At 39.7% G+C, this 16,031-nt stretch overlaps 1 protein-coding gene across 8 annotated transcripts in view; it reads left to right on the plus strand.

The window, feature by feature from the left end:
- LOC114554049 (AMP deaminase 2) overlaps window positions 1–16,031 on the plus strand; it is a 36,481-nt gene that overhangs the window by 13,298 nt on the left and 7,152 nt on the right. For 5 of the 8 annotated variants that reach the window (XR_003692383.1, XM_028575615.1, XM_028575611.1 and 2 more), the window contains 8 exons: window positions 11,648–11,778; window positions 12,278–12,408; window positions 13,188–13,256; window positions 14,312–14,423; window positions 14,660–14,846; window positions 15,368–15,506; window positions 15,582–15,671; window positions 15,774–15,903. Coding sequence is in view for 7 of the 8 variants with exons in the window: in XM_028575611.1 (XP_028431412.1) it covers window positions 11,648–11,778; window positions 12,278–12,408; window positions 13,188–13,256; window positions 14,312–14,423; window positions 14,660–14,846; window positions 15,368–15,506; window positions 15,582–15,671; window positions 15,774–15,903 (989 nt within the window). In the remaining variant the exon portion in view is untranslated. Of the gene's footprint in view, window positions 1–4,153; window positions 4,237–11,647; window positions 11,779–12,277; window positions 12,409–13,187; window positions 13,257–14,311; window positions 14,424–14,659; window positions 14,847–15,367; window positions 15,507–15,581; window positions 15,672–15,773; window positions 15,904–16,031 lie in introns of those variants that run through there. The other 3 variants (XM_028575618.1, XM_028575613.1, XM_028575614.1) reach the window with 3 other exon arrangements.

Consider the following 16,031-nt stretch of genomic DNA (forward strand, 5'->3'; position numbering starts at 1 on the left):
CCTGTCAGGGTTCTAATTTACATATGTGGCAACAACGTGTAGATTGTTGCCCTGTGGACCTTAACCTGCACAATCGGCCTGCGCGCCTCACTCCATCCCCAACCCCTCTGGCCCCACAGTAGACAGAAACTTTTACACTACCCTGCACAGGGCCCCATAATAAGTTTGTGGGTGTTAAGGCATATTGTGTTCCCTACTCCTGCTAAAAAGGTGTCAGATGTGTTTCCTCACTAAGTGTCACTGCACAATTTAATATTATTTATATTATTAAACTTTAAAATTTACATCCGTGAGGGAACCAGTGAAGAGACATTTGGGACTAAGATCAACTAAAAGGTATGGCAATTAATGACTTGTATCAAAAGTTAATACATTATGTGAAAATCCAGTTAGGCATGTATTTTTTTGACTTTGGTCAAATGGGTAAAATGTGTGAACATTTTCTGTGGACTGCTTTTAAGAGTACATTACAAGTACAGTTCTGCATTTTTTTCATTTCACCACTAGAGGGAGTCTCTGGCACAAAAATGCTTTGTAAAGTCAGTCCCTCAGTTTTAAACCAGTGGCTGGTTGTCTGGGTCTCAGGCCTTTGGCTGCTCTGCGGTGAGAGATGAGTGAGGACCAGTTTGTTCTGTGTTTGGGTGGAACATTCCAGGGCTTTCTTCTGCTATAAATAACCAATTTGCTTCCCATGTAACAGAGGAAGTGTGTCAGTTCTAGAAAAGGGATTTTGGAGGACCAGGAACCCAGGCCTCAAAAGCTGTAACCCCAACAGATGGGCTTATTGTTGCTTGGGGCGAGTAGATAACCAGCAGAGCCACAATATCTGTCTTTTAGTGTCACCCCAACACAAACACACACACAACTCAACATCATGCCAGTGGACACACCATGTCTCACTGGGGTGATTTGCAGGCTGACAGACGATGCTTATATACACAAGGTTATGATGGGTTGTATTTCATTGCTGAGGTACAGTTAAGCATGCTGCTTTGGTCTGTCTCTGCCCTCAGCATAGCTTCTAATGAAGATCCGTTTTCATTTAATCCACCTCATTGATCACAGATGATCCAGTGTCAGCTGATGTTTGGTCCCTGACTGGCATTTTATTGTCCTATGACCTCAAAGAGTCATCGCTCGCCCACCACTCCCCTGCTCACTTAATGATTGAACCCGCTAATGCATTGTGAAAAGATGCAAACACCCACACAGTTTCTCAACACACTGATCACAGTTCACTGATCATCAGTGAACTCAAAGAGTAAATCACTCATTCTAGGAGAGTTGGGTGAGATGTGGGCTATGAGTCAATAGATTATATAAATTGTCACTTGTCAGCTTCTCAAAAATGTATATCAATGTAAATGTAATATCTTAAGGTCTTAAACTCAGGTCAGACAAAACAAGACATTTTAAGATGTCACCTTGGGCTCTGAGAAAACGATTAATTAATTAATACAGACTCTGGAGACTATCTAGCAGCTATAGAATTCTGTTTTCACAGTTTTACAAAACAAGACAGTAAATCAAAGCAAGAATGGTGAGTGTGATAGTCTACATCAGGGGTGTCAAACTCAACTTTACTAAGGGCCACACTGGAAAATGAGAATCACATCAAGGGCCAGACATGTATAGTTTGAACTTGATTTTATTTAATCTAAACAGTCAAATATCTTTGACTGTAATATTGCGTGTCTCATATAGCTTTCTCACTTACAGTTTGGTCGACATAAAGCCCTAAAAAAGTCATAGAATTTAGCAAATCAAGCAAAACAATTACATTTTTTACAACAACCTGTTTCACAGGCCTGAATATACAAATTTCTGAGTCTCAATATCAGAAATCTGCCAAATTGAGTTGACAAGTTCTTAGAAACAGGTCGTGTGTAATCGGAAGCCTCCTCACTTCACTATCTCTGTGAAGCAACACTCTTTTTATTGGCTTCGGCTTTGATCCCTGACACACCTTTGGTCTCAGGAATGGGACATTAACCTCTCAATGTCCGAGCAGTACTAAGTACAGTGTGCTACATGTTGACAGTGTCAAGTGACACAGTGCTTCTCTCTTCTATATTCAGATATGGTGAGAGCTGCACTGAGAGGTGGCAAGAGGTTTGGTGACCGGACAGGGCTCTGGATAATCGCAGAATTAAAGCGTGGTGTGAATGTACGTGTCTGTTTCTTTTGAAGTGTGTGACTGTCCGTGTGTATATGCGGTGTATGTGTACATGTTTGCGTGTGTATACGTAAGTATACAGTCAGTGTTTTTGTGTATTTGCGCGTGATGGGCTGCAGGGAGGATTTATTGTTTTGAGAAGTTTTCTGATGGACTTGGGAAGAGAGACGCACAGCATCAGTCTGAATGCTGAAAAGCCATGAGTATTTTGTGGAATATTTGTCCCGTTTTATTCACATGGGAATTTCTTTGCAGGGTTAGTATTGGGTTCGCTTGATAAGGGTCTTAACAACAATGCTAGCTCTTATGTCCCTCTTGGGGGTAGGGGAAAGGAATCGGAAAAACATGCCAAATCTCAAGCTGCTTTCGAGAAATGTCATTTAAAGAAAGAAAGTGGACATGTACGTATATTGTCTGGATTTTTGCAGCAAATGTCTCAGCTTGATCTGATTTTATTGTTGTAAGCAAGTAATGACATCAATGGCAAAATGCTTACTCATCATCATCATTAACCCTAAACAAGGGATGCCATTTAAATTTTTAAGCTCAGAACAGAAAGTCAAAGAAAAACAATTGCCTCAAGCTAGTACAAGTTCAGACCTTCACGGGGAAAAATTCTTAATGATTTTGAATTCACTAAACAGGGAATTTCAAAAGAAGCGTAGCAGATTTCTTGTACATTGTGAAATACAGCAGACAGGCCTTCCCTTGTGCTGCACAGGAGTCATGTGAGAGAGGAAGGAAATGTCCTCCTGGCATCATGTGGTTGATGCAGGGAAGCAACATGGCATGCTGCATGTAAATGAGCTCACTTGCATGTACACACAATCATATACTCATACTCATGTGCTCAGTCATACGAACATCAATCTCACAAACGCAAGTAATCATACTTCAGACATTGAATTTAAACATCTGACGATCACATAAAAATGATTTACATCATAAAAAAATTTAGTTAAGTCTTTATTTTGCTGCATGGGAAATTTGGCATGTTGCATTGATGCATCAACACTGACTCATCAACAGCAAGCAGAAAAGAAAACGACCAGCACTGGGCAGTTGATAACAACACACAGATCAAAACATAAACATAAATTCCGTCACGGAACGGAAATTTCAAAAGGAGAAAATACTGGCATTAGCAGTGTTGTCAGAAAAGATAGTATTTCAACTTAGCGTGTTTCCTTACTATCTGATGACGCATTGGGGTCATTTTGGGATTTATTACAGTAAATATATTACATTTTGGACTTTTAAGTCACAGCAATAAGCCAATTAAAACAAATTAAAATTAATAAATAAAAACAAGCCAAAGACTATATTACAATGCTAAATTGTTGGTAACTACAGGAGGCAAATTAATTAAGTGATTATATGACCCATACTAAGGAATGTTGTTGTTGCACATGCATTCATGTGCAACAAAACATGCCTTCAATGGACCTGTAATAATTGTTTTATATAAATACTGGTATTCATAACATGATTTAAAGGTTTGCAGTCATGAGGTGATGGAAGTGGTGCATCATGAATAAGAAGTGGGAGGTAGAGAAGAAGTGGGAGTGGCCAGAGATGCAGGGCCTCCTCCATTTTACAGCACAATAGAGGCTGAAGTGGTTCACTCCGATCCCGCCCCTTTTCTGCCACGTGATATGTTCTAAATCAGTATTTAAATCCGGGATCTTGGAGGCTGTGCTGTTCATGCACTGAAAACCGGTGTAACCCAGGAAGCAGCTGAGAGACAGAGGCAGAGAGAGGAAAAAAACTTGCTTCACCAGCACACTGGAGGTGGCGACAGTTACAACAGAAGTAAAGAAAAGAGAAAAGGGGGAGGATTGTGTGATCCTGCTGTTAGAGTAGCTTGTGTTTAGGAAAGAGCGTATCCTATCTCTCTCTTCTCTCTCTTTGCTGTCATTCTCTCCTCCTCTGTGCCAGCGGGGGGAGGGTGCATCGGCCGTCCCAGGCCTAGTTACATGTCCCAGCATCCCAAGAGCTCAGACAAGGCCACTGCAACCGTAACGGAGACTGTGAGAACAGGACAAGACAGGGAGATAGAGGTACTGTAACCTTTGCTGCTTAATGATAAACATTAGCATATACTGTAGAGCCTGTGAATGTGAATACTGTGTTACTAGAAGTTACAGCAGTTCTGTGTGAGGCATGGTACTTATCACTCTTGAAATACTGCACAAGCAAGCTCATAGTGACAGATGAGGTGTCAGTAAACACAGTTGCTGTGTACTGGAATAAGCTGATGTAGAAACCGTGGGAGGAAATACAGAATTGAGGGGAGGATTTTCTTTTAAGTGAAAGAGGAAAAATACGCATGCATCTGTTAGCTTGGTCTGTTGCTATTATGCAGATATTTGGAAAGCTTGATGTGTGCCATAGTTTATTGCCGAGTCTGGCTCTTGCAGAGAGTGAACATTTGGGACATCTAGTCCCTGCTGCTGTTTGCTACAGTCCTGTATGATGCGGTAATAATGCCCAGTGGATTGATCACTAGGGTCCTTGTGAGTCTGCCGACTTGAACAAAACATACAGCATAAGGTACACGGTCTACAAGAAAGGCGGTTGCAGCAGACCTACAGTTGCTGACAAGGTGCCACTGAAGCTGGAAAAAATGAATATCTTATTTAGAACTTCAGTTTTAAAAGCATCTATTTTGTGTGTTTTGTGTATGTGATGGCAATGACAAGTGACTTATCAGTCTCCTCTTAAAGGCTTTTTATCTTATAGAAAGCTGCGGAGTAGCAGGTAAAGGCAGGGTTGGTTACTATTTACAATATATACTTTTTTTTTTAAATTATTATTATTTATTTTATTTTTATTTTTGGTCTTTTTCGCCTTTATTTTTGACAGCTAGGTGAGAAAGGGGGGAGAGAGAAGGTGAAGACATGCAGGAAATCGTCACAGGTCGGATTGGAACCCTGGACCTCTGCGTCCAGGCATAAACCTCTCTGTATATGTGCGCCTGCTCTACACACTGAACCGACCCGGCCACGACAATATATACTTTTTTATATATTTTTTTGAAATGGTCTTTACACCCTGACAGCAATAAATAACGTATGGGCTCCGAACAAGGAGTGGAAAAGATCCGTCATCTGTGGCTGCTATAATCCTGTGAAAACACCTACCAATCACCGTCTGCTTTGAAAGAACCAATGAAATGCCTCCTTGGCCCGGGTACTCTATCCCTCCCGTGTACGAGCCTGAGCTCGATGCGCGTCATTGCCGGTATGATAATATTGGGTGTTTGCTTATCGTGCAGCTCTGTGGGTCGGAGCCTTGAGGGCAGTGGGAGGGGTTAGACAGAGCCCTAAGCAGATGCTTTTTAACATTACCAACCCTGCCTTTAAGTTAAATTTCTCCTTCCATTGTACCGACAATTATCTGCATGCATTGAAATGTATTTTTTTGTCTTATGTTGTTCTTTAAAAGAAAATTATGCCCCAACTGTTTACACAGTGAATTAGCAGGCAGTAGTTTTTAGCTGTCAAATTTGATCAGCGATGTTTGTTCCCTTGCACTGATCCCTATTACTGATAATATATTTTCGAGACGAAGACCTGAAGGGGTTTATCATCTCTGGTTGCTAAGGAACATCTGAAGTGTGTGTCATCGCTCTTCCTCCCAGGAAATAAAGTAAAATCTCTTTCTAAACATTAAAGCCACAATTGCAAAACACCAAAACGTAAACTAAAACACATTACTTTGGGACACTGGCATATTTTTATGCAGTTTCTTTCATTCTATGATGCCCATCATGCATTGCTGCAATGTGACATCCCTGACTTTTAGTGCTGTACACATAGATTGTGTATAATAATAATAATGGACAAACCGGCTGTGCCTGAAAAGTGAAGCCAGTCAGATGTGCCTTAAACCTGCATTCTGTCTAATTTCCAGCAGGGGGCGACTCCCTCTGTTGCAAAAAGAACTTTGTTTCTATAGAATTCCATGGAGAATAATCCACATGATTTATTACCTCGATAAAAATTTTCAAGAGTTTATGGCCCCAATCGCTACTTTCAAGCCTTCTCAAATACAGCATGATGTTTATTTTGTAAATTATGGTCCCATTTATTTTAAAATTGACAATAAAGCAGGTGATGCTACACGCCGACCTGTCAATCAGGACCAAGGCTTAGCAATGCTAACCAGAGCCCTGTGGACATTAGAGTAGACCTGAACTTGTTTTTTTTATTGTTGTCCATGTTATCATCTTAAACTTTGACCCTCTCACTGTGTTTTCACTTTATCAAAGTTGATTGGAACATTTGGTTGTCTTGTTCAGCCAACCAACCTAGCTAGTTAGCACTAGCGTTAGCTTGTAACTTCAATCGGTAAAAGTTTACCGATTGTCTGTACTGCCATACATGCAGATGAATGGCGGCAGTACCCGGAGATCCGCGTTTACCCGCTAGAATTTGGGAGGCGGCAATAATCAGTCAGGGGGGGGCCCAGGGGATTTTAATCAAATACAATACACATTACATTAAATACATGGGCTCTTAAATTTTGGATAGTCATCATGGAAACAGTGTCATGTGACAAGGGCTGGGAAGATTTTTTTCACAGAACTGTATAAAAATAAAGTGCAATAAATTTACAATAGACTTGCCTCAAACTTCAACAAAGAAGACTTTGCTGTACACAGTTTTCACATAATAGGAAACAGAACAGAAATAAAGTGCAATACACAATTTAATTCTAACAGCAAGAAGTGCTCTCTCTTCAATATGTTTCTTCAACTTTCTATTGTCAAAGCTAATCTTGTAGAGAAAACTGTAATCAATAAGTATTAAAATTAGGTTTTGAAGTTGAGCTTTTGATACACATATGAAGTAAAAGTGGAACCCAATTTGAACTGTTGAAAATTTTTTTTGACCATCTTGGCTCTGGGCCAGCCTGGACCACTGGAGGCAGAGCTCTCGCGCCTACATTTTACTGTTGGACAGAGGGTCATGTGGGCACTTGGCTGCCTCTTGCTGCAGGAAAAACCACATATTTGCTATTAATCCACAGCATTTAATTAAAGGGCCTGTTACTGGTATGGATGCAGTCAAATTTCAATTTCAAGAGACTGACATGTGCACCAGTTGTGCAAAAAATCAAGTAAAAACAAACAAAATAAGACATTGCGGCCAGTTGCTGCTATTAGACAGACAGTGCTAGACACGCCACTGAATTCATAGAGGTAAACAAGAAAAGAGAGGAAAACTGTAATTTAAGCATGAAGCCAATAGAGGACCAACCCCCTAACATGTTTATCTGAGTATCTTTTTTTTTTTAGGTTTTTTTGGGGGCATTTTTAGGCCTTTATTGACAGGACAGCTGAATAAATGAAAAGGGAGAGAGAGGGGGAATGACATGCAGCAAAGGGCCGCAGGTCAGAGTGGAATCCGGGCCTGCTGTGTCGAGGAGTAAACCCGTTCTACCAACTGAGCTCTCCGGGCGCCCGTTGTCTTGCATTCTGAACTAAATCGAGCAAATTGTCCAACATGTAATTGGCTCTAGTGACATGTCGGGGCAAAGAATAGAGCAAGGAGTGCCACAACATGTTCGCTTTCCCTTTGGTATTTGTATCCAGCACAGTGTGCCTAACGAGTTGAAATCTAGCCAGATGTATTCACCGAAAGGGCAGGAACCTTGGGTCTTGTTATTTTGCTCAAGACTGCCTCTTTGACATTTCAGAATAATGTAGTTGTCTAACAACAGGGTCAGATTCCAGCGCAATGTGACACAGTTTATAATTTGGTGATTTAATCAGTATGCATAAACATGCAGTATATAATTACTTATACTCCTTCTCTTTAATTGATATGCTCATCAATTACAGAGGATAGAATAAATGTAGAACAATGTGGGGCTTATGGAACTTAAAGTTTGTTGCATACAAAGTAATTTTATTGTCAAACTACACTTAACTTCATATACCAAATAGACGTTGTAAAATTGATATAGATTAATCTGGTTATGGAATATTTTCAAGAACATTACTGTACAATGTTTTGTTTGACTACTTTACTATATGACACTGCCTGACTAGTCTGCTGCTACTTTTGGCCTGAGGGACTGGAAGGACTATATTGATCCTTTTATAAAGCAGAGGCAGCTCCACATATTTCTAGATGACTGTCTTTCTGGTAGGGTTCAAAAGAACAGACTCCAGTCCCAGAGATGTGAGAGAAAGCTGAGATGGAGAGCTTTATCAATAGTACTCACTGATCTAAAAAAATGTACTCCCAATGGCTACTTAAAGATAGAAGGATTGAAGCATTGAATTCTAACATAGATAAGACACCCTCACACAGTAAACGGTGTGTTTTGAAGTGAGGCTAGAGCCTGGGTTTCTTGGCCAGCCTGTGTGCCAAAACACATTTGCATGCAACTCTGCACAGTGGTTTCAAACAAACAAAGCAAAAGTGTGTATGTCAAGGCTTTACAGAAATACTGCCAATAAAGGGAAATGAGTGTGTTTTGTCCCATGTTGATCCACACTCTCTTTTTCAAATGAGTCACACATATTATCAACACAGGCATCTACACAGTCTACATCTAAAGTGTTTTTTATAGTTGGACTCCATCATGGCCCAGAGATCAAAGACATTTATCTTTTATTGACTGTGTTAAATTAAGTTTTAGACACACTAACACTTTGAAGACAAAATAACAGGACCTCATTTACATGTCTAGTTGCTATTTGGACTTTTTAAATTGGCCATTAACTGAATGAATCATACAGACCTTTATGGTTTATTAGTCTTTCTTGAAATTTCCCATCATAAACTTGCTAGTGCCTCTGTTGTTTTGATCCCCCAGTGTGGTTGTGTTTACTTGTAAAGATGTGTGTAGAGGGTTTGAGCTCCCTACGTCCAGGCAAGTCAGTTTTATTTATATAGTCCAATATCACAAATAACATCCAATCACGATCATTTGCCTCAAGTGGCTTTACAATTTGTACAACATACAACACGCTCGATCCTTAGACCCTAGACCTTTACTACCATGATGTCACTGGTATAAATAGAGTTGGGGTGCTGGATTAAGAGCCATCTGTGGTGGACAGGCCAAGGGATTACATGGATACTATACTGGGAATGACGGTTTGTGTGCCTGTATACTTGAAGTCATCTGTTTGTCATGTGAAAATGGGCATGCCTTAATATGCATTCCACACGTGTGCACTCTGCATATAATCTGATAAATTGGCCAGGGTTATATTCGTTTATCGCAGAAATATTTGCATAGGTGTATATATGTTGGCCATGTTGGAAATGTCAGTACCTATATGACAAATATATGTTAAAGGTAATTTAGAAAGTGCTGCCAAAGTTTGTTTTGCAGCAATAAAATGTTCTGCTCAGTAAATATTGTGTTCGCATTTATTTAAAAATCCAAACCGTTTGTCTACGTCAAAAATCCATGGGCTATGCTGTACATATGTATGTTCAAACACTCTTGTATGTCCTTAAGCAATGAGCATATGATTGTCAGCAGATCGTGGCAAGGCTGAAACTCACCTCTTTGTGCAACGTTGAAATGTTTTACATTGTCATGCCACTGTTAGTATACTGGGGAGAGTTACCGTCCATTCCAAACTCCACAGCCTTGGAGGCAGACAGTAGATTGCAAAGACTAATTGTTACAGGCCAGACACAGTACCACCAATGGCAACCAATTACAGAGGAGAGTGAACACACCATTCCCAAAGTCATAGACTTATTATGAGTGAGTGAATTACTGTGTTTGCACATAATTATGGTACTCTTTAAAGTATGGTTCTCTTTAAGTGAAAGCCATGGCTGTCTTTAGAATCTACACAGGAATCAGTGATTTTGCTGTTCCTCTGTGTCCCTCAGTCTTTGGAGACAAAGGTTTTTAGTCTTTTGGTAGTTTTACCCTCTTGACTTTGGTTTAGTCTGGAGTGGAGCAGGCGTCATCTGTTTTCAGCAGGTCTAGAGTGGGAAAGGCCCCTCTGTCATTCTCAGGTGTGTGTATGAGTGTGTCAGTGTGTGCAAGTGGGTTAAGGTAGTTCTTTTTCAAGTGAGTGTGCATGCCCGTGTGGGATTAAAGTGACACAGTATATATTGGTACAGCTCTCTTTTCTTAAACCGGCTTCTGTTCTTGAACATAATACAAGGATTTTCATGCTGTCACTGTCAGGAGCTTCATAGGTAAACATGGTTATGCCCTATTTGCATTTGTTTAACTTCTGGCTGACTGTTTGAAACTGTTGTCTTTGTGTTTGTTTTCGTGTGTGTGTATGTATGTATGTATGTGTGTGTGTGTGTGTGTGTATATGTGTATATGTGTATATATGTATGTATGTATATATATATGTATATGTATATATATATATATATATATATATATATATATATATATATATATATATATATATATATATATATATATATATATATATGAAAAGTTGGTTAATTTAGCTGAAGGAAGGAAACAAAGGAAGTTCTTGGCCAAAGATTTCTGAATCTTGAAAACCACTTGATAACCTGTCTGTGGTTGTGTCCTGTGAGATCAGTTAATGTGTACCAGCAACTTCTGTAATAACTGGTGGAAGTTGACTGATTTTTCTAGTTTTAGCAGTTGTTTGGATTAGCTGTTTGTCCAAAGTCTGTGTCAATTATTTTCTGTCAGAGCTGTTTCAGTATTAAACATTTAGCCTACATCGTAAACTACTCATTGCCTACATCGTAAACTACAGGCCTTATCATTCCAACAATCAATCTTAAGCACACACAACACAGTATTTTGTTAGACTGTACTAACCTGGTAAAATTCATATGGCTCTTTTCCCTAGATATGTTTCGTAGTGGAAATATTGCATTAGTCAACTGGAGGTACTCTTACTTTAGAAACATAGCTTAGTAAAAGTTGCTGTGTTCCTTTACAGAAAAGGGACAACATTGTTACATGTGATCTTTCAGAGTTCAAGATGGATTCTTTAAATTCATTGTGTGGCTCCAGATGCACAAAACTAAACCATGTAACTATCTCTGGTCAAAGGAAACCTACTCAAATTATACACTATTCAGTAGACACTGTAAAAGTGTTTGTACTTTGTTGAAATTTTACATAGCTAAGAAAATATGAATAGATGAAAGAAAAATGTACTTGGATAACTACTCAAGTTACTTTTATTTATATTTATCAATTTATTTTACAAATGACAGCAGTGTTACATTACTTATTTTTCTAAATAAATGTAAAAAGTAGTTTGAATGACTGAGGCAGACCCCTTCCTTTTGATCCAGACATTTTAAATGTTTAACTGTTCTGCTTTCTGGCTTTTCAGCCTTTTGCCTGTTTATGGTTGTTTTATGATCAAATGATGGCACACGTGTAGACCTTACTGTGCTTGTGTTCAAAAGGCTCAGTTTTTGCACTTTGTTTCACTGTGTTTCTATCACCTACTGTAACTCTGTCTCTGTCTGCCTACAGACCTGTGTAGCGCATCTGGTCCCAAGCCCCTCAAGCCCCAGAGATCTCTTCCAGGGACGCCTGTTTCTCTCTCCCACTACACAATCGACCTGCGAACATCCATGGAAGAAAAGTACAAAGAGATTGCTGAGGTAAGAATTCAAAGCCACACCAATTACATTAGTTCTTTTAGGTACAGCTTATCTAAATATTCAGATATTTTAATCAGCTGTTACTGGCATTTGTTAGAATATGGAATTTGCCAGTTATTTGAATATAGGATGGAAAGTTTGAAAATCTTTTAAAACTTAATAGTGAACCAATTATCAACTGTATATTGTCTCACTGGCTTCTGCCTGGAGAATACTTTCAGCTTTAGCTTTTGATGATTTACTGAATGAACCCACAAGTAATATTAAACTGCCTGCCTGTAAAATCAAGAATATTGCCATAAAATTTGAAACTATGCCACATGTTCATCAAAACTTTCTTATTTTGAGTTTAATATCATCCTTGGCCTTTCATGGCTTTATTTGAAGGTAAATGAAGCAGGTGATTTTGTGTGAGCCCCATAGTCCATAGGTGCATGGAAGTTGAACATGTTTTCCTGTTTTATGACATCATAAATGGTATAACTTATGTTTGCACAAGGAGCTGTTCACACGCAGCATGGCAGAGAGCGAGATGCGAAGCGCTCCTTATGAGTTCCCAGAGGACAGCCCCATCGAACAGCTGGAAGAGCGGCGGCACCGTCTAGAGAGGCAAATCAGCCAGGACATTAAGTGAGCAAATTCAAACACACACCACACACACACACACACACACACACACACACACACACACACACACACACACACACACACACACACACACACACACACACACAAAGCCAGTTAAATAAACTATTAACACTATCTCAGACAGACAGAGCTCTCCCCTCCCCCACATTTTACACACACTCTTGCTTTTACTCCTGTGTGTCATGCTTATCAGCTTCCACTATGCCAGTTTGTGGGCTAACTAACCCCCAGCAATCAGCTGACTGGGCTAGCCAGCACCGTGTTCAATCTTTTATAAGGAGGTGGTTCCTGTCTTGGTTGCCAGGGTTCACCCTATCTGCACCACTAAGCCGATCGTTTGCGTGGTTATCTGACACACCACCCTGCAAGCCCCTGTTTAACAATTAGGGTGTACCACTTTTAACGGATGGTTTTTTTCTGTTTGTGCAAATCTCATCGATCATTTATTACCTACTATGCTGTATGTGTGTGTGTGTGTGTGTGTGTGTGTGTGTGTGTGTGTGTGTGTGTGTGTGTGTGTGTGTGTGTGTGTGTGTGTGTGTGTGTGTGTGTGTGTGTGTGTGTGTGTGTGTGTGTGTGTGTGTGTGTGTGTGTGTGTGTGTGTGTGTGTGTGTGTGTTTTGAGTGTGTGTTGATGTGTGTGCTGGTGCATATGTCTGGTCTCTCTCCCTTTTGTGTGCTTAATTTCTTCTCACTACCTCTGGTGCCCCTCTGCCCTCTGCCTTGCCCAAACTATTCTGCACCACTGCATATCACCCCAAGGCTTGAGCCAGAGATCTTGCTCCGCGCCAAACAAGACTTCATGAAAATCGACAGTGCTGCAGACCTAGAGTGAGTGAGATCTGCTACAGTTTGTACTGTATGTTTTGTTTAGTGATTTTTCTCTTTGGTTGTTTGTTTATCTATTTTTTACTTGTATTCTTTGAATGACATGGCAACTACGTACCTGAATGTTTAATTATTCATCATTACTATATACTTATTAATGTCTAGTCTAAAAGTATTTAGGAACTCTGGACTTTATCTTCAGAACCACTGACAGATTATCAACATAATGAGATGGACCACATCTTCCCCCTGCTGGTAACTTGATAGATGTACAAATGGGTACCTTGTTCTTCTACTCTCAAAAAAGACATAACTCTTTAGTTAAAAAGTCTAAAGTCTATATTTGCATTTTCTGTTGATTTTGATTTGACTTCCTCTGTTTTTTTGGTAATGAAATCTCCTGTGAACCCCTAGCAATCCTTACAGTCCTGGTTATTCGGCAGCTATTATGTAGGTTATAATATAAACTATTGAAGTTGATAATATAGATACAGTACATTGAAAGGTAATCATACATATCGTGCCGCAAGAAGTTTGTCTCACCAAGACCCCAAGAACTGAACCACTGATATCTTGTGGACAGACTTGAAGAATGATGTTCAATCTTCTGCCTCCAATCTTCAGTGCCTGAAATAATCTGCTGGACAGAACAACCTTAATGTGTGCAAAGCTGACAATCAATCAGTCACAGCTTATAATATTTCTACAAAATACTGAATACGGGTCTGAATGTCTATTTAAATGAGAAAATTGGATGTTTTTGTTTAGAAGAAAACAAAAAATCCCCTTGTTGGTTATGGAGTGTTGCATGTTGATTAAAGTAAAAGGGATCTGAATACTTTTCAAACCAGTTGTTTCAAACAATTAACTGAAATAATGGCGGCTGCTGCCATTACAACTTTATAAAACCAATAGTATCTGGATTGCCTTCTCCTTCATTTACGTTTCTGCTCTTGCTTCTATCCACGTTTTCCATCTCTGTGTGTCTTTATCTGTTCTGCCTCTGTCTAGCTTTCTCTTGTTTTAAACTCTCCTTTTCTCTGTCTGTATCAATTAAGGTTATTGAACGAGACGAGTGTGGACTCTGTTGATGATGGCTTTAGGGAGAGGAAAATGCCAATGGAGAAAGAGTACCAGCGGGTCTCAATATCTGGGGAGGAAAAGTGCGGGGTGAGGAGCTTTTTTTTTCATATGATTTTTATGTTTTCATCAGCAATTAAACTTAAACTCCAGTAAGGTAAATTCCCATTTGGTAACACTTTACAATAAGGTACACAAAAAATAGGTAGTTACTGTTTTTGAAAGGATAGTTAGTTACCCTTTTTAAGAAGGGTAGTTTTTGTGTACCTTTTTTATTGTAAAGTGTTACCTCCCATTTTTATTACTGTGTATTGATATCTTGCCAGGTGCCCTTCACTGACCTGGTAGATGCTGCAAAGTGTGTGGTGAAGGCATTATTCATCCGGGAGAAGTACATAAAGCGATCCCTGCAGTCCTTTTGTAAGACCACAGCTAACACCCTGCAGGACCTTGGGATGAAGCCTCTGGATCTGGCAGACTATGACGATATAGCAGAGACCCCCGTAGATGCTGGTATATCAAGCACACACCAAACATATTATTTTACAGTTGATAAGACTCCACAGAGATTACTTGTATCCATAGACTATAAAAATGAGCTTGTATCTCTCAAGGAGGCAGTAATGGCTGAGCTATACACTTTGAAACTGTAGACAAGATGAGGTGACAGAGAGCATTTTCTGGGAATACTGTCAACAGAGAGGCTATAGGCATCATGAATACCTGGCCCTGTTCTGCAGGGGAAGCTTATTTTTTTCCAGAATATCAGGAAAGATGGCATCAACTGGCGAAAAAAAAAGAAATTCCAAAAAGTTTTTTCAGCTGCTTTTCAGCTTGCCAAATTCTAATCTAGATCTAATTATTAAATTAAAACACAATAGTCACCTCACCTGGGACCACTATGTAATAAAAAAAACCTCCTACAGCGTGTCCGTCTTATCTGAGCAGTTACCACATCATGACTTATCATTTTAAGAGTTTCTTTGGAACATAGATGATATAACCTATTTAATATCAATTTCCTTATTCCCCAGATGCCCCCGTCCATCCACCTGTCTCAAAGACACACCCCTATGACAAGGACCCCAAGAATATGCCGGCCGACACAGGATATGGTTGCAAGATGGTTGATGGAGTAGTCCATGTCTACACTAAGATAACCAACATGGACAAGTATGTGTTCGTACCTGTATGATGACGTGTTAATAAAAAAAATGTTTGTATAACTTATATACTGTTCTTTTTTAGAAGCACGGAACTGGACCTGCCCTATCCTGACCTGACGGAGTATATTGGAGACATGAATGTTATGATGGCCCTCATTATCAATGGCCCAGTGTGAGTGTTTCTTTGATACCATCATTCTACAAATGTCAGTGTTTTGTCAGTGTTTAATGTTAAATGAAATGTGTTTGTGTTTCCTCTGTATGGTGTTTACAGGAAGTCTTTCTGCTACCGCCGTCTGCAGTACCTGAGCTCTAAATTCCAGATGCACATCTTACTGAATGAGATGAAGGAGCTGGCAGCTCAGAAGAAAGTACCACACAGAGACTTCTACAACATACGAAAGGCAAGAGCCAAAAAAATGGCAGTCAAAGTCAATCTATCACCACTATTGTGGTAACATCCGTTGACTGGTATTACTTGCCAACATTCTCACAAGTACGAAAATGCCATACACACCTGCCTCTCACATAT

This window comes from Perca flavescens, chromosome 4, assembly GCF_004354835.1.
Source record: "Perca flavescens isolate YP-PL-M2 chromosome 4, PFLA_1.0, whole genome shotgun sequence".
Lineage (NCBI taxonomy): Eukaryota > Metazoa > Chordata > Actinopteri > Perciformes > Percidae > Perca > Perca flavescens.